The 18,552-nt window shown below is 47.0% G+C and overlaps 1 protein-coding gene and 1 long non-coding RNA gene across 3 annotated transcripts in view; one reads left to right on the forward strand and one right to left on the reverse strand.

The window, feature by feature from the left end:
• The window catches only part of LOC310661894, a 54,459-nt gene that overhangs the window by 25,164 nt on the left and 10,743 nt on the right, over nucleotides 1-18,552 (reverse strand). The gene's annotated exons all lie outside the window — the stretch shown is intronic.
• Nucleotides 1-18,552, forward strand: part of COL1A1 (collagen type I alpha 1 chain) — a 44,828-nt gene that overhangs the window by 19,370 nt on the left and 6,906 nt on the right. For both annotated transcript variants that reach the window (XM_083408374.1, XM_083408375.1), the window contains 19 exons: nucleotides 743-796; nucleotides 1,852-1,905; nucleotides 2,017-2,070; nucleotides 2,550-2,603; nucleotides 3,981-4,025; nucleotides 4,135-4,233; nucleotides 5,119-5,226; nucleotides 6,508-6,615; nucleotides 8,280-8,333; nucleotides 8,513-8,566; nucleotides 10,054-10,161; nucleotides 10,258-10,311; nucleotides 11,110-11,163; nucleotides 12,126-12,287; nucleotides 13,075-13,182; nucleotides 15,783-15,890; nucleotides 16,848-16,901; nucleotides 17,063-17,170; nucleotides 18,195-18,248. In XM_083408374.1, coding sequence (XP_083264500.1) covers nucleotides 743-796; nucleotides 1,852-1,905; nucleotides 2,017-2,070; nucleotides 2,550-2,603; nucleotides 3,981-4,025; nucleotides 4,135-4,233; nucleotides 5,119-5,226; nucleotides 6,508-6,615; nucleotides 8,280-8,333; nucleotides 8,513-8,566; nucleotides 10,054-10,161; nucleotides 10,258-10,311; nucleotides 11,110-11,163; nucleotides 12,126-12,287; nucleotides 13,075-13,182; nucleotides 15,783-15,890; nucleotides 16,848-16,901; nucleotides 17,063-17,170; nucleotides 18,195-18,248 — 1,494 coding nt within the window. The remainder of the gene's footprint in view (nucleotides 1-742; nucleotides 797-1,851; nucleotides 1,906-2,016; nucleotides 2,071-2,549; nucleotides 2,604-3,980; nucleotides 4,026-4,134; nucleotides 4,234-5,118; nucleotides 5,227-6,507; nucleotides 6,616-8,279; nucleotides 8,334-8,512; nucleotides 8,567-10,053; nucleotides 10,162-10,257; nucleotides 10,312-11,109; nucleotides 11,164-12,125; nucleotides 12,288-13,074; nucleotides 13,183-15,782; nucleotides 15,891-16,847; nucleotides 16,902-17,062; nucleotides 17,171-18,194; nucleotides 18,249-18,552) is intronic.

Raw genomic sequence — 18,552 nt, forward strand, 5'->3', positions numbered from 1 at the left:
TCTCCTCGCAGTGCCCAGTCTTTGCTTGAAGTTCAGCTTGCAGTGTTGCCATGAAAATGGCAGAACTTCATTTCAGAACTTCCTGAAATGGCTGCCTTCAAGTCTTCATGAAATAATGGCTGGCAGTGCCTGTAACTGCAAGCTCCTTCTAGCTGCCCTCCTTACGTCTTTGAGCAACTAGAGGGACAAAAAAACCCCCAAAACTCTGGGTGTTCATAAAGACCTAAATTGTTGGTCATTTCTGTTCTTCATCGTGATTCTGCATCTGCTGTTACTGCCATGGGGCATCAGCCTGGTTTCATGGTTTAGATGGCTCCCTTTCCAGAACTGAATCTTCAGTTCTTGTATTGGACCTTAGAATTAAGCAGATCATTGCAGTGATTCTGTTCTGGGTATGTGGTAAATCAGTTGCAGTCCAGCGATTCAGTATGAGCAGTGGGCACACAAGACAAGTTATGGCTCCTTGTTCATTATTGTTTTGCAACATAAAGCTACCCTTCAGCCAAAAATCATTCCCAAGAATGCAGCAACATGCAGGCGCTGTGGTTTCCCCATAAATGGTTGTATCCATTTGTGGTCCAAATTTTGAACACAGCATACACATAACCTGGATTTGACTCGTTCTAGTATGACCCGAAGAGTGCAATGGAGTTCCACTGCTACGAATATCTTCTTGCTCACTGCTCGTCAAGTTGTCAATCCTGTCTCTGAAATGACCCCCTTTGCCCCCTTCTTCTTCTAGGGTGAGCCTGGCAAACCTGGCGAGAGAGGTGCTCCTGGACCTACCGGTGCTGTTGTAAGTATTTTGCTTAATGCCCTCTGCAGCCAGGTTCAGATACGGCTTTGCACACAGGGATTTTTAGATGAAAGCAAGAAATCTTGGGCACTTGTTCGCTATAGCAAGCCCTGTCACAGCAAGGAAATTGATTTGACACCAAGACACTATATAGATGTCAGGGGCTGGTCTGGATCAGAAGACTGGGGAATGCAAATGCAGGGAGATCAGTTCCCAACAGAAGAGGAGGGGGAATATTTGACCCCGCCTGCTTCCAGCGTTTCCAGAAGCAGAGAGACAGGCAGAAACAGAAGCTGCATAGTTAGAGAGGAGCTACCCAGTTATGAGATAGTAGCTAAGCAACCAGAAGGGAGGGAGCAGCTGGGCGATACATCAGTCGAGAGTGGGGGGATGACACCCTCCCTCCCCCCAAACTCGGAGGTCTGATCATGTCAGAGACATGGGGGGGGGGTGACTTCCCGTTGGCACACTTCTTGCTGCGGAAGTGGGGAGGAGCCAGAGTAGGCAACTGATATCCTTCTGGAGGGTGGCCTGTTTGTGCTGGTAACAGAATGCTGTAATAAAAGGTCTATAAATCTACCAAACGCTCGTTAATTCTTATCGGTGAGCCACCGGAAGGGAGAGGGGAACTCCCGTACTTGACAATAGAACATAGAAGTGATCACAACCCTAGCTTTCAATCTATGTAACAGAGAAGGCTGAGAGCAGAGGGAGAGGCTGGGGACTGATACATTTGTCCTGGGCCTTTATCCCACAAGCCAGTCAGAGAGCAGTGGAGGAGCAGGCAAGGCAAAGCTCTGGGAAGCCTTTACTAAGGACAAATCACAGATGAGATGCATTTGTGTGGAGAGTCACACAAAGAAGAGCAGCGCATAGACATTAGAGGCTGCAGGTTTGACAGTGGTATAGAGTGACAAGGAAGTCAATGCAATGAATTCAGAAGATCTGGACACAGGAGTAGAAAAACAATGGAGTGCTTTCAATGTAGACTGTTCTCCGAAGAGTCCATCCAGATACTCTCATCTCTGCCTTTTTGATCCTCTTCTCCCTTGCAGGGTGCTCCTGGTAAAGATGGTGAAACTGGTGCCCAGGGACCCCCTGGCCCAAGTGTAAGTATGAATTCTTCCCTGATCCCACTTTCTGTACCATTGATGGCTATTGTAGGAAACCACTTTTTGACGCCTACCAACCTTTGAACTTTCCTTTGCTTCCCATCCTAGGGCCCTGCTGGAGAAAGAGGTGAACAAGGTCCCGGTGGAGCTCCCGGATTCCAGGTAAAAAAAAAAGCTTTCCATGAATAGAGGCACATACAGAACTGTGTGTGTATTTTCTGCCACAGCAAAACTCCAAATTTGAAAGCCGGCTGCATGGGGAAGAAACTTCAGGGATAGCAATAAACGTTGCAAACATAGTACATTTCTGCATTTTGCATGCTTAAACCTGCTCCTTTGCTTCAGGTTTTCAGATTTCTTTGCAAATTTTCTGGAAGGAGTGGGAGGCAACAGTATAATAGTTTGACGGGCACAACATGCAAATATGTTCTTCAAATCAAGGCTTTGAAGAAGAAAAAAGGAAAGCTGGGAAATTTAACTATGCAGAAACCATGACAACAGGCATCAATGCCTGTGCTTGTGCACACACACAAAATAATTGTGGGCGATCAAATTGTAGGATAGATATAGCTAAGCTCTTTGAAAAGCAAGATCTCAGTTCCTAATCTAACACCTTCTCCATCTCTGGTTTTCTCTTACAGGGTCTTCCCGGTCCTGCAGGTGCCCCTGGTGAATCTGGAAAGCCTGGTGAACAGGTAAGAAATGAGGCTGCACATAGAGAAATGTGAAGAAGAGACTGGGTTCAGAGATAGGTAGTTTGGGGTCTGATCTGAGCTTGCTGGCTCCCCAGTAAGCCTCGCTCCACATATAGATATGGCATTTGCATCTGCCTTCCTGAATACCTTCAGACAGAATGCAGTACTTACACCATACTATAGAAAGACGTAAGGATACCTTGATGGTCAAGCTTCTCCCCACTTAGCTTCTTCTGTTCGGTTATTCACAATCTACGTGCACACACACAGCAGGGTGAGGTTTCTCCTCCTTTGAATAGCTGGAGGGAATTTCAGCAGGCACAGTTTGCTCCTTCCTTTCAGGACCACAGCAAGCTTAGAATCCCTTAGCTCAGGTGGCTTTCTTTATAAAGGCTTCATCCACTCCTTGCAAAAAAACCAGTACAGTGCTGGTGCTGAATCTATCCAGCAACATTCTGAGAACCACATGCACCCTTTGCGTTGAATGAATTGGAAGCTGTGCAATCACAGCAGAGTCCGTGCCATGCCTGCTTTTCGTATGACGCTTCTCTCATGCTCCCTTTGCAAAGCCAATGGACTTCCAGTTGATTGGCCAACAATAAAAATCCAGAGCACCTGCAAAGAAGTATATAGGGAGGGCGGGAAGGAAATATTTTCCTTTTGCATGGCCCAATGGCCATAGAAACCTCCCATATTGTAGGCAACAGATCTGTATCTCCCCCGTGTCCTTCTCCTACTAGAGATAGGATTGATTGCTTGGACTAAAACTGGGATTTCAGGCATTCAAAGCACTGTAGATATTTGATGCTTCTTGTTCCTCAAGGGGACGTTGTCTCAGCGAGGTGAAGAGATGCTGAAATGAGTGGAGTCCTTAGTTTAGGCCTAGTGACTCTTTCAGTAAGCCATTGGATTGGGCACAACTTGATGATTCAGGAGCCCGTAATTTATGCTAATATTCTGTGGCTGAAGTTGGCATTTTAAAAGAGTCCATCTTCAATCCTGTCCACTCATGTTTCCAACATGCGGTTTTGGAGAAGCCGTCAAGGGAGGTTTACAATGCATACCTCCTGAAGTGTCTCCTACCAAGCAGAAGAGAATAGCTAGATGCTTCTCATTGTGCTGTCCACTTTCCTCCATGCTTTCATATGCTAGAGACCCTGCCCACATCAGGCAAATCCTGCCACTTCAGACTTGAGCTGTTCCTTCTGGAATTCCATAATTCAAAGGGACCATAAGTCCACATAGTCCTCAGCCATGAAGCAGCAAAATTCACCCCCAGTGCTGCACAGCAGAACCATCCATCAGCCCCATCTTGGATTACCTATGACACCTGGATGCCAAAGATTCATTAACCAATGATTTTTCTTCTTCTGATAGGGTGTCCCTGGTGATGTTGGTCCTCCTGGTCCCTCTGGTGCAAGAGTAAGTGAAGATCTTCTTCTCCATACTGGTCTTCCATATGTATTTTCATTGGTCCGCTGCTGTTTACTGTGATGCTGGCGTTCTAACCAGATCTCTTTCCTCCCTCTAGGGCGAGAGAGGTTTCCCCGGTGAACGTGGTGTCCAAGGCCCCCCAGGTCCTCAGGGTGCCCGTGGTTCTAATGGTGCTCCTGGTAACGATGGTGCTAAGGTAAGGGTGCATGATAGGATGAAGTCCATCGCTTATTATTATCCATGTCCTTTATCTTCCTTGAAAATATCTTGCATGACAAATATAAAAATCAGTCTTGGATGCTTGGGATTTTTTTCAAATGATCAGAGTTAGGTTTTGAGCCACGTAGGCAGCAAAACATCTATAATTCAAGAGGTGAAGGAAACAATCTATGCCTTCTGAAGCATCCCCTCACAGCTCCTGTTTTCTCAACAAAGGTGATGTACAGTGCTCACCAGCTTAAGACAGAGTGGGACCACCTGTAGTATTTGGGGTCATCTTATGAGCTTATGGAACTTGATAATAGTGCATTTCCACACACACAGAAAGAGAGGTTATAAGGATATTGGGCAAATCAGGAGTAGAGGCCCACAGCTGAGCTGTTTCATTTCACCAGGGTTGGGCTAAGTTTTGGAATCCAACCAAGCATCTGCCATGAAGCAGGACACAGCTTCGATTCTGCTACCTTATTACGTTAGCCGGACCACATGGGACAAGCTCTGGGACCTTCTTTCTCTTTTCAGAACCTATAGGCACATTTCACTCCAAGCAAGGCAAATTTTGCACCCTAAAGCAAATAAGGAAAGAAATGGATTTGCCTTGGCAGGGGCACATTCAGGAATCCTGTGCCTGTTCCTTAGTATCATCTACCCAATCCCTCTAAATCATTGCCTTCCTGGGTGCAACAAGGCTCTTCTTCCCTAGCATACAGACTGAAAATCTGAAAAATAAATAAATGTTGTTTTGCAAATATGAGACAGACAGACAGAATTCAGAAGGGATTCGGTGCTGCCATCTATGCTGGGCCTGGTATCTTAGCTCTGCTTCTGATATGTGTTTGTTTGTTTGGCTCTGCTCCTCTAGGGTGATGCTGGTGCTCCTGGTGCCCCCGGAAACCAAGGTCCTGCTGGCCTTCAGGGTATGCCTGGCGAACGTGGTGCTGCTGGTCTGCCTGGTGCCAAGGGAGACAGAGTAAGTATCTGGTCCTTGGAAACAATGCCATCAAAATGGCAGCTCACTAACTTAACCGACCTATAAAGAAGGCGAACAAGCAAACAACAACAACGGCAACAGCCCCTTGACTCTTCCAAATATAACCCTCCAGTTAGGAGGCTTTCCCAACTTCTCCTCATATCTCTCTCCAGCCCACTTTCATGACGAACCACCATTACTGCAACTGTGCAGAGATAATCTTGACACAGATCCTCATGCCCACAGGTTCATATGAGGGTCATAGGGGGCCAGTGGATGGAAGACTTAATAAAAACAGGAGGTCACTTGCAAGGCTGTTGCTGTTTTGCAGGTGGGATTTACCTGCACGCCAACAAACTCTGTGCAATTGAAATGCGTTTGGTGTTGTTTGGCAACACACCCACTTCCCTCCAAAACAGGACTTTTAGGTGATAAAGAAAGTGATAGGAAAACACACTGGGCTATTGACTGGCTTTGTAACACACCATTTCAATTGGGTAGGAAGTTTGTGGAAATGTAACATCCGGAGTTGCCTTACACTGTGTCAGGGAAATGGTCCACCAAGCTCAGTACTCTGTCTATTTCAGCTGGCAACAGAGCTCCACCATATCTGGCTGAGATATTTCCCACTTCCAGCACATGGGATTTATTTTATTTTTTTAATGAAAAAAAGGGGGCAGAAATCTAACCTAGGGCCTTCTCCATCCAAGGCCTGTAATCTGCCCCCAGACCTTCCTCTACCTGAAGTAGACTGCTGGCAGAATCGTAATGTGGGAAATAAGGAACAGGAACATAATATTAAATTCTGCTTGCTGGTATTTAGAAACTCCCCTCCTTAAAATATCCAGTGGGCAGGCGACTCTTCCCTTCTGTATGGCCAAAGCAAGAGGATGGTTGGTGCAGCCCTCCAGATGTTGCTGGACTATAGCTGCCAGCATCCCTGACCATCATCCATGCTGGATAGAAACTCAACATCTGGAGGGGCACAGTTCCCCCACCTCTGGCTTGCAGGCTTTTGCCTTCAGGGTTGGAATGAAGGGCAGATCTCGGGGTGCTATCCAGCACCTAGTCCTTCTTCCATCAGTCTCCTTGAGATAAATTCCCTCGCGCCAAACTCAGCTTGACATCCTAATGCAGATTCTGCTAGATGGTCGGATCTCTCCCAAGACCTTCAGATATGAGACACCTTGTATCGTCAACAGAGAGTTCTTCCTCCCAGTTTTTGCACCAGCTTGTTCCTTTCGGTGCTTCATGGTCTGCTCTGTTTCTCCTTCCTCCTAGGGTGACACTGGTCCCAAAGGTGCTGATGGTGCTCCTGGCAAGGATGGACTTAGAGGATTGACTGGACCTATTGGCCCACCTGGACCTTCTGGTGCTCCTGGTGACAAGGCAAGTGCTCCACTGACTTGATGTACCTCTTTTCCAGAAAAAGGTCTAGTGATCTCCAGTTGTCAGATGTCTAGGTGCATTTTCTGGCATATTAACGAATTTGTGAATGAGCTGGGAGCTATTTGGCGTCTTCCGACTTGGGCTTTGACGCCATTCCTTTGCAAAGCATGCAGTGGAGAGGCAGTTGGCAACTCTTTCCTGACCAGGTGTTCTGATGGCGTAGGGATGCAGAGATCCAAACTGGCCCTTTCTAGTCAGCTCAGTGTCCCTGCCCTGCATGCTGATGGCAAGAATAGGGCAGCCATGGGGACAAGAAATTCTAAGTATGAGAATCTCGGCATTGTGTGCCCTTATTGGATCCTGGGATTTTAGCCTATGATGACTGTCTTCATCTGAAGCCCTCAATCTCTATGAGGTCAGCTGGGCTAGGCTTGGGCAGAGAGCAAGAGGCTAGTGGAATGTCACTGTATATCAGAACCTTTCTAGCTCATGTCCACATGGACCAGAGCTGATTTGACAGGGGCTAGTTTGAAATTAAAACAGTGGCCAGCAACTAGATTCAGTGATAGGTCAATCTGGAGTGGAGCACTGGGGGGAAGAGCTTAGCCCCTTCCTTCTCACCTTATTCACTTGATGTCACCTGGACACCCATCGCTGGCTGAGGCTACAACCTCCACAACAGCATCCCCAGGACACTGGATGAAGGTTGTTGGCTGTGGAAAGAACACATGGGGAGAAAGGGCTTCTTTTTGCCTGCAGAATTGCATGGATGAGAGCGATGGGCCGACAGGTGATCATCTGCAGGTCACATTGTCTCATAGGCCACCCTGACTACGCAGTTAAAGGATTTTCCCAGCTCAACCTGCTATATTATGTATACTATTTAGGGGTGCTTTCAGGTCCTACGAATAGGCTAGGCTGAAAGGTATGGACATGACCAGCCTTCTAGTCTCTCCTCTCCAGCCTCATACAATCCAAGCGCCATTGATCCATCAACTTAGTACTGTCCACAATGAGTGGCACCACCTCTCCAGGGTTTCAGGCAGGTATCAGGGACCAACCCTTTGGAGGACCTTTGCTTACAGAGGATGTGCTCTACCACTGAGCTATGATCCTTCCCCATCCGTCCCCAATTTTGTTCTTCCAACCTGTCACTAATAAGCTTTCCCCCTCCTGTTTTCATACCATAAAACTCAATGGCTGGCTCTCTCTCTCTCTCTCTCTCTCTGCTAGATATGAAGGCAAACGGTTCATGTTTTTCAATTCACATGTTGAACTTAGGCCTCCATGCGAGGCAGTGAGTACATGATTAGAAAAAGAGGCATTTATCCAACCTGGTGAGAGTAGCAAGGTATAAGAGAGGAACGTAACTAACCGGTAGGGTTCTGCAGCTTTAGATCACAGATTTGTAGAATTGGAAGAAGGACCACAAGGGTCATCTTGTGTTCAACCTTCTGTGATGCAGGAATCTTTCATCCAATGTGGGGCTCAAACATACAACCCTGAGATTAAGAGTTTCGTGCTCGACTGACTGAGCTATGCATCCTGGGTGTGTGTGTGTGTGTGTGTGTGCTTTTTTCCTACTTGTGTTACAGAGCCTTTTGTGGTTCCTCCTGGTTCCCTGGAGCTTAACCTCATCTCTATTTCTTTTCTTCCTCAACCAGGGTGAAGCTGGTCCTGCTGGCCCTGCTGGTCCCACCGGTGCTCGTGGTGCTCCCGTAAGTCCTTTCTTTTCCATCCTAGAAACACAGAATTGTAGAGTTGGAAGGTACCCCAAGGGTTATCCAATCCAAACCCCCTGCAATGCAGGGATCTCATTCTTATCGCCTTCTCTCATTCTTTGACCCTTCCTCTCATCACCACTGACCAAATGCATTTGTCTCATTTTCCTCCCCAGGGAGATCGTGGTGAGCCTGGCCCTGCCGGACCCGCTGGATTTGCCGGCCCCCCTGTGAGTATGATGACAAGTGTTCAGTTCTCATCAAACTGTTGATTCGTTGCATGTTGGGTGTTGGGTGCAGGGTGGACAATCCCTCCGTTCTGGTGCACATTGTGGCAAGCAAGCAGCAATAGTTGACAGGCAAGGTTTGCGACCAGAAGCACCTGTAGATTGTTATCAAGTGATCTCTGGTAGGAGAAAGTTATACGTTCCAGGCATTGCAATTCCTCAGTTAGCAGTGCTCATAAAGTAAAGAAAATAGTCCCAATCTGGGGTATATTCATAGAATCATAGAACTGTAGGGTTGGAAGAAACGCCAAGGGTTTTCTAGTCCAACCCCCTGCAATGCAGGGATCTCGGCTAAAGCATCCGTGACAGATGGCCATCCAACCTCTGCGTATAAACCTCCAAGGAAGGAGAGTCCACCACCTTCCCAGGGAGACCTTTCTACTGTAGAACAATTACTGTCAGGTTTTTGCTGATGTTTAGTTGGAATCTCCTCTCTTGTAACTTGAAGCCATTGATTCAAGTCCTACCCTTCAAAGCAGGAGAAAACAAGCTTCCTCCATCTTCCAGCGCTTGAGATATTTGAAGATGGCTATCATACCTTCTCTCAGTCTCTTCTTTCCCAGGCTAAACATACACAGTTCCTTCAACTGTTCCTCATAAGGCTTGGAAGAACAATTCGGTTCTCCCTTACCTTCCTCCTAACTACAGCAATCAAGCAGGCATTAATTAGTGCACTATTGGGGTGGCAAATTCTACCCAGCAGTGCCTTTTTCAGTGCCTTATGCCACTTTTAACCACTTTCACTGCCACCTTGAGGTCCTTTGGAGAACAAGGTAGGGTATGATTAAAATAAATAAAATAGGAGCCCAGACAGCAATCTTCCATGTCCTACTTGAATCCATTTTAGGAGTATTTTCCAGAACTGGGTGAACTTGAGTGTAGAGCCACTAAAGAACTGGGTCAGTCAAGACAGTAAATCACAAGTTGATGTGGTTTCCATGCTGATTCTTGATGACATATGGATCTGCCAATTGCTTTGCAAGTGCTCATCCTCTTTGTCCTCCCAACAAATCCTTTGAGGTTGATTAAACTGTGAGAAAGGTGCTTGAACCCAAAGCTGAGGAGTGGGCACTTGAACCTGGATTTCCCCATGTCCCAAGCTGAACTGCAACCGGGTTGACTCCACTATGTAACCGAGAGAGACTGGGAACTGATTCTCCCAAACCTGATTGAGAACCCTCCTCTCCATTTGCACCCTCCCTGTTCCAGGTTGTGCAAACCTTGCTTCTCATGCTGCCTCTTCCTGTTTGATTCACACCTGGCAGGTTATCAGAAGCAATGTGGTCCAACCTCCTCTGGCACAATGAGATCATTTAGTCAGATGTACTTGGACGATGCAGAGAAAGATCCATTAATATCTTCCATCTTAAGTAGATATGTCTTTCCTTTTCCATCCTTCACCACCACCTGCTCTGCTCTTACCTCCACAGGGTGCTGATGGACAACCTGGTGCTAAAGGTGAACAAGGTGATGCTGGTGCTAAAGGCGATGCTGGTCCTCCCGGACCTGCTGGTGCCACTGGACCTCCCGGACCCGCTGTAAGTGACCCTCTTGTTGCACCCCAATCTCTTTCGTGAACCCATCACCTTCCATCAGCCTTTGGCTTAACACTGTCTCCCTCCCGCCTGTTGCAGGGTGCTGTTGGTGCTCCTGGACCCAAAGGTGCTCGTGGAAGTGCAGGACCCCCTGTGAGTACCTCCTTCTTCTGCATTCTTAACCTGGGTGCGAGTCAAAAATGCATTCATGTTCGAAAGCCAGAGTTTTCACATCCTAAGGAAATCACTCCCAGTTGATCACCCTAGGACATTTAAAGCAGATCGTGGGTTAGAAAACTAATGCAGCTCTCGGCTGCAGCAGTGGGCTGCAGAAATGTACCACAGAAGGGATCGTGAAACCTCTGCCCAGAAAGATCACAGTCTATGTGAGGTGGGCAAGACAGGGCTCTTTAGCACCTGATCCAAAATAGTTAATCGGTATTCACAGCAGACCAGCTACACCGTGGTGAGGAAAAGTCTCTGTGTATGTTCAGAGGCTCTCACTAGCTAGCCTAAACCCATCTAACACACAAGAAGGGGGAGGGGGAATCACATTCCAGAGCTTGCCACTGGCAGGTTCTAGGCTGAAATTAAGCCCAAGCTGATTGCAATGCAATTAACCTCGATCACGTCATCCAAATTGGTTTAGCTGCATGATGTATGAGGATCTCTAGCTGGTAGAAACAAATAATAAAATAAAATAAAAATGGCACCCTTTTTCTGCATACCCAGAAGCAGTAGTGACAAGATGCTAGAAGAGCTGAGATATCATTATCTTTCTGTGGCAAGGAGCTTCGGCATTGCAAAGAGGTTGCCGAACTGAGAAATTAAGACGAAATCCATTGCAGGATCCTACTAAGTGGGGAATCTGTGCTAGAATCACACGTACAGTTCCTGCTTGGTAGGGGAGGAGTTATTGAAAAGGAACCTTCTCTTTCATTCCTTTCATAGGGTGCTACTGGATTCCCTGGAGCTGCTGGAAGAGTCGGACCCCCTGGCCCATCTGTAAGTACCCTCCCACAAAACACACACATGCCGGCATTGTGGGCAACAATTTAGAAAGCTGTTACACAACCCCGAGGTAGCTGGTGGTGGGAGAGGATGCTCAGTAGGAAGTCCCTTAGAGCCTACATTAGAGGACCTACAAAGATATATGATGACTCTCTTGGCAGCAGAGAGGATGGGAAAAGAGGGCCATAAGGTAGAAAAGATACAGGTTGAGAATAGTGCTGAATCAATTCCTATCTAAATATATACAATGGTTTTAGTCCGAACCAGAAGCATTCCTTATAGAATTGGAAAAGTTGGAAGGGACCACAAGAGTGATCTAGTACAACCCCCTTCAAGTAGTCTTTGTGCATCCACTTTTATTTTTATACTCCCAAGTTTGCAAACTGGATATCTAGGTTTTCCCCCAAATTTTTAGCTCCATCCCACCACAATAATAATAAAAAAAGCCTTCAGACACAGCAGAAATTGTTGGGCCTTATGGATTATTATGGCACACAAGAATCTCTAAGTATTTTTATACCACTATCTCAATGGCCATTCCTTCTTCGTGGAATTGCAGCTGGGGAGGAGAGGCCAAGGGTCTTTTAGCATTAGGTTCTCAGCATCCTTGCCCAATCTGCAGTCCACAGGATTTGCTGGAGCAAACCACGACATTTAAATGACACTGTCACATAAGCATGGGCAGGCTTTTCGTTTCAGTTTGCTCTGCTTGGAGCTGCACCTGATTCGAAATGCGGTGGCCCAAGCTTTTGGCTGTCTCTAGGAACATGCAACCCAATGCAAAAACTAGCTGGTGGGATGGAAACTCCTCATTCTCAGTGACCCACTAGAACCTCACTGGGGTGGGGTGGGGGTCCTTCCTCAAAGATGCTTCATTTGGGGCCACTGTTCCCAAACTCAACACATGGCCTGTGAGTGTCATTGATTTCCTTGTCCTCTTTTCTTTCCCCCCAAAGGGTAACACCGGCCTTCCCGGCCCCCCAGGCCCTGGTGGAAAGGAAGGTGCCAAAGGACCCCGTGGTGAGACTGGACCTGCTGGACGCCCTGGTGAAGCTGGACCTGCTGGCCCACCCGGACCTCCTGGCGAGAAGGGCTCTCCTGGTTCCGATGGACCTGCTGTAAGTAAATGCCACCTCTTACCTTTCATTCCTCTTGAGCGGGGTTGATTGAGCCAAAGTTGGGCGCCCCCTCCATGGGGTTATTTCCCTGTTGCAACATCTGGCTCCCTGATGGCAGCCCAGCTGCTATGTTAACGATTTCTCTGCCTTAAATTGGCTTTGGAATTTCCCACTGCTTGTGCAAATCTTTACGGCTGCACCTCTTCAGTGGCGATGTTCTAGTGAGCATCGTTGAAATGCCACATAATGGCTTCCTACATTATAGACCAGATCCATTAGTTCAGATTGTTGCTTGCCAAGTGTTTGGGTTTTTTTAATGTGGGATGTGTTTCAGTGGAAAAGGTAGTCCTTGCCATGCGTGGTCACACTTTGCTGAAAGAGAGCCTGAAGGAAAATCCCCTAGCCAGCCAAGATACAACAAGGTGTGGGCTCCTTTAGGCAAGGATAGAAAGCCTCATGGGCATTACTCACGACGTAAAGTGGAGTCAGGACATCCAACAGTTCTTCTGCTTCAAGCAAGCCCACCATGTTCTTATTTCCCAGCCTGTCTGGGGTCTTCTTTCTTCTTCGGTGATCACTTGTAGCTGAGTAAGATTGTCTTCCATAAACATGGTTTAACAGTGAGTCTGTAAGTGACCGTGGAGGCCAATTCTGGATCCACACGTTCTTCCAGCTCGCCTCCAACCCTTCTGCAGTGCAGCATAATGCTGGCAAAAACGACATGTGTTTTTCCAACCGGGAGCTTCTCTGTTGACCTCTCATGCTCATGTCCGTTTTCCTCCTGTAGGGCGCACCTGGTACTCCTGGCCCACAAGGTATTGCTGGACAGCGTGGTGTCGTTGGTCTTCCTGGACAAAGAGGCGAGAGAGGTTTCCCTGGTCTTCCCGGACCATCTGTGAGTGCTCCCCTTCAGCTTTTCTCTGAGAACTCTGCGCAGAAAGTCTGGGTTCAGTTTCCTTCTGGGGCTGGTGTTTGTGGGCTGGGGAACAGCGAGGAAATTTTTATTTGAGGGGGAATGTTTCTTAAGTGGACTCAGCCACATAGAAGGCTGAAAACGCAAGGATACATAAAAGCAAAATAGACACACACACCCCGAGTCTAACTGGAATATATGACCCAAGTATACCCAGTGCCCGCAATTAGAAGTTTAGTTATCAATTGGCAAAGCACTCAATTGCATCAACTCCAAAGGTGCAAGAATCTAGCTAGCTGAGAGGTTCTCCTTCAGACCTGTGATCTGTCCCAGCAGTTGCAGCAGGAGCAACCAGTGACTTTTCCTGCGTGTCATGTCCGGCTGCTCCTGTCCCTTTAAGCCCCTCCTCATCCTTGGAGACAGTGCAGGCGGGGACAGAGGAGATTCGATTCCCTGCAGCTGTTCCCCTGTCTCTGACTGCCCAGCCTCTTCCTTTCCCTGCTGTCTCATTGGTGGCACAGAATGTCACAAATAACTGGCCCTTCCCCTGGATCATTCTCCTGCCCTGCTGCCTCCTCTGCCCGTCCCTTCAGACTCCTGCCTCTCCCTGACAATATACTTCAGGGTCTGATGACTCAGCCTGAAGTCTATGCTTGACATACGAGGCCCAAAGAACAAGAGGGAACACAGCAAAGTTTCAATTTGAGTTGCTTGTTCAGGTTTAGTCTTCAGCACTCTTGGGCTAAACACATTTATATAGAAGTCAGCATCAGCGGTACGTCTGCAGATACAAGGGATTTGGATCGCAGCTCGGGTCTCAAAGCAAGGCTTCTTTTCACCCTTGTGCTGCTCTTTGTTTCTGCTCCTAATATAATGCATAATAACTATGGGCTCTGTTGTCGTTTTCCTTAGTGGCAGTATGAGTGTGCATTAACCCAGATAATCGCTTTTGTTTCCTCCAAGGCCAAGAATAATAAATAAATAAAAGGTCAATACCATTCTCCTGTAGAAACAGAGCAACATGTTTTCTATATTGCATCTATGGGTTAGGGTTACCTTACCTTTTGCCCCGGGCTTTCTTAGGCACAAGTCTTGCGTTTTAAGCTCTGTATCCAAGAGTGGTTGTTTTCCCCACCACCACTACCACTTTCCCCAGGAAAACCTGCTCTTTAAAGCTGAATCGGAACAAACAGCAATTCAGGTTTTCTGTAGATTGCTGTTTGCTCCAATTCAGCAGTTCAGAGTGGGTTTTTGCAGGGAAAGCGCAAGGACAACAACAACAAAATGCTCTAAAACAGAGATTTGAAATGTGGACCTGTGCCTAGAAAAATGGTCCAAAAGGAAGTCTGGGTGAGCTAAGACAAAGCACTGTTTATTGTTTTAGCTTGCTCACAAATACCTGCACAGCCCTTGGCTGAATTGCTGAAAAGTGAAGGCTAAACCCTGGAATTCAGTTCCAAATCTTCCCTACCCCATCAAAAAGACTTATCATTCAACCACAAGTTCTGTGAATTGTCAAAAGAAAGAAACATTTCTAGGGAATCCTGTTGATCATATTAAATGTAAGCCCCGAGACAGGACGTCCCGAAAGATGTAGTAACATTCATCTGTTCAGGTTTTTAATATGAGCATTTTGCTAGGTCTTTGAAATGCATTTGACATATTTTCTGTGTTTTAAGGGCAGATTATTATTTTTTTGAGGAGTGCAACTGTTTCTTAGAAGCAGCTCACAAATTTTTGGAATTCTGTTTTAAAAGAACCATCCACAGCTCCCCAGAACAGAAAAAAACACAGCTGTGTGTACTGAAAATGAAAATAATTCTGGGGGGAAAGTTCTCAAGCAAGTTCCTCGAGCTCAATCTTGACTCTGTCCTCTCTTAATGAGAATTTGTCTCACAGCCTAGACCGCTAAAGATGTAGCTGGATTAAGGGGTACAGGATAGGGGACAAGGTGGGGAGGAGTTAAAATATTGAACTTGGTCAGTTATAACTTAATATTGTTGCCTTAAGCACTGATCAAGAAGACAACAAATATTGGTTTTGCAAAGTGTTTTATAAATCTCAGTTTTCAAAGCTGAAACAGATTCAATTTGTAAAATGCAAATCTGGTTTGAAAAAACTTCCTGGATTCTCAATATCAGGAAGTGAGCGAGCTTTCATAAATAGAACAGTGCTCTGGGTTCTGCAGTATCTAGAAAAGTGATGTAAGCCATACAAAACAGAACTCCATAGAAATCTATTATCTGAGACTAGCCCATGCTTTATACAACAGATGCTTCCCTAGTTCTGAAATGCAGAGCTATATATTTCAAGTGATATAGAACCCTATGGAGAAGATAACCTTCCCTGGGCCCATAACCCATGTTGCATTGGAAGTTCTTCTTTAGTGCTTTCTGAGATCCCAGGGAACAGAATTCAAACTCTGCCTAGACTAGGCTCCTTCTTTCGCTCTTTTTAACTGTAGTTAACCATGATCAAGCATGATGTGTGAATGCGATTCCTCTCCTGCTGTCTTCCTCCCGCCTCCTTCTGTATCTCCACAACTGGATTCTTTTTGTTCTAACTGGGACTGATCTCCACAGGGCGAGCCTGGCAAACAAGGCCCATCTGGTCCTTCTGGTGAACGCGGTCCTCCCGGCCCAATGGGACCACCTGGCTTGGCCGGACCCCCTGGTGAATCTGGACGTGAGGCAAGTCTTCCAATTTCCACAGGAGCTCCGGACTCCTAAACTTGTTCACCTTTCTCTGTCAAACCCCAGTCTCTTACCATTGATCAGAAATATGGCCCAAGTCAAACGGTGCAGTCAGTGGTAAAATGCAGGTGCAGAACGCCTTGGCATCCCCAGCTAAAATAAGCTTTGATAAGGACCTCTATCTGGAGCCTTGGAAAGTAAGGCAATACTGGGCCAATGGTCTGGCTCAGAGCAGTGTAGCTTCGTGAGGGACCATGATCAGGGTCATGCTTTACTTGCAGAAGATACCATGTTTGTTCCTTAGCATCTCCTGTTAAAAGGGTACTCAAGCAGGCTGCTGCCTGAGACCTTGGAGATATGGTGCCTGATTTTTTTTGTCCTTACAGAGGATAGACAATACTGCTAGGTAGACCAGTAGTCCTCCTTAGTTAATAATAATAATAATAATAATAATAATAATAATAATAATAAATTATTATTTATACCCCGCCCATTTGGCTGGGCTTCCCCAGCCACTCTGGGCAGCTTCCAACAAAATATTAAAATACAGTAATGCATCAAACATTAAAAGCTTCCCTAAACAGGGCTGCCTTCAGATGTCATCTAAAAGTCTGGTAGTTGTTGTTCTCTTTGACATCTGGTGGGAGGGCGTTCCACAGGGAGGGTGCCACTACCGAGAAGGCCCTCTGCCTGCTTCCCTGTAACTTGGCTTCTCACAGTGGGGGAACCGCCAGAAGGCCCTCAGCGCTGGACCTCAGTGTCCGGGTAGAACGACATACAGCAACTTCATATGTCCGTAAATCCTTACTAGTAGATGTGCATTGAATAATATAGTTCAGTTACAGAGTTGAATAGTTTTAACTCAGTTCTAGATCTCCCATCGGTAGCTAGAGAGTTGTAGAGTTTCAACACCACCACAATCTCAGTCTCACCATCTTTCTTCTTGGCTGACAGGGCTCTCCTGGTGCAGAAGGTGCTCCCGGTCGCGATGGTGCTGCTGGTCCCAAGGTGAGTTGAACATGCATGTGTGTATGCAGCAGGTGTCCGGAACGGGCCGGTGCCGCAAGACCCAGGTCCGATAACTTTGCAAAACGAAAGACTGGATTTCACAAACGCACACCGGTTCTGAGCTTTGATCGCCTCTTCTTGCCTTTCCCTTTCCCAAACAGGGTGATCGTGGTGAGACTGGCCCAGCTGGTGCCCCTGGCGCTCCCGGTGCCCCTGGTGCCCCTGGCCCAGTTGGCCCTGCTGGCAAGAATGGCGACCGTGGCGAGACTGTAAGTGGTGCTTCCTTTCCTTCTGCTACAATGCAAAATGTGGGGGGCGAGAACCTGTTTTCCAAATCCTTCATTTTTCCGAACCCCACTAGGCCACATATATGCAAACCGACTTATTCCAGTTCAGTGGATCTGAAATAATGCCAGTCATTCACAACTTTCCATTTTCATGATCAGTAAAGATGCAGGCAAGATGGGTATCCGTTTGCAGATGAGATAGGCATACCCTCCACACCCAGCTTCAGGGTCTTACATATTTCAGGAGCGTGCCTTCGTACCTAATTAACTTGGAACACTTCTGGTCCTGTGCTCACATTTGCTAAAGGGGCTCTCTTTCATGCTGCTTTAATTAACTTGGATTGGCATCCACCTATGGCTCCTCATTTGTTAGTTCGAAATAATTACTCGAGCCATATGAGAGCGCTGTGGGGGAACCGCTTCCATTACGCTCTCCCCATCCTTATTGCAACTCTGCCAGAGGATTAATGAGGTCACTCGTTTGTGATCTTAACGTGCTCCGATTCCACTCTCCAAGCAGGGGGTGGCAGGACCCAGGGAGCAATATCTTCCGCTCAAATCCTATGGAACATCCCAGGATCTTGTGACCAAATGCAGGAATTGACAACTCCCAGATTTATTCATTGGCATGCTTATATCCTGCCTTTTTCATCTTTGGAACTCGGGGCAGTCTGCATGGGGGTTCCCAGGGGGTCCCCCGTGCGAATCCTGAGCAGACCTAAATCTGCTTAGTTTCAGCAAGGTGGATGCAGCCATCTGGTGGCCATATATGCCCACCTACACATCCTAAATATCAGGCTGGCTGCTATAGTGAAAACACTTTATAACTAACAATACAACAAACAGATAGACAGACAGACTCGACAGACAGACTCGAGCTCTTCCTGCTGTGATTGTCCTCCCTTCCAAGGACTGGGCTCCTAAAGAAATAAGTTGCATGCTCAATTACATGCGGACTTTTAAAAGCGATGATATGTACATTTTCTCCTTTTCTCTTTCCCTCTAGGGTCCCGCTGGCCCTGCTGGCCCCGCTGGCCCTGCTGGTGCTCGTGGTCCTGCAGTAAGTTTGGGCTTTGAAATGTCCTCTCTCTTTCTCTCTTTCTTTTCATAAAATCATAGAATTGGAAGGGGTCGCAAGGGCCATCTAGTCCAACCCCCTGCAATGCAGGAATCTTTGGCCCGGCATGGGATTCGAACCCATGAGCGTGAGAGTAAGAGTCTCGTGCTCTACCAGCTCAGCTATGTTATACTGGTAGAATACAGTGGTGCCCCACAAGACGAAATTAATTCGTTCCGCGAGTCTCTTCGTCTAGCGGTTTTTTCGTCTTGCGAAGCAACCCTATTAGCGGTTTAGCGGATTAGCG

The sequence above is a fragment of the Podarcis tiliguerta genome (genome assembly GCF_965153285.1).
Source record: "Podarcis tiliguerta genome assembly, chromosome: 13".
In the NCBI taxonomy this organism is placed as follows: domain Eukaryota; kingdom Metazoa; phylum Chordata; class Lepidosauria; order Squamata; family Lacertidae; genus Podarcis; species Podarcis tiliguerta.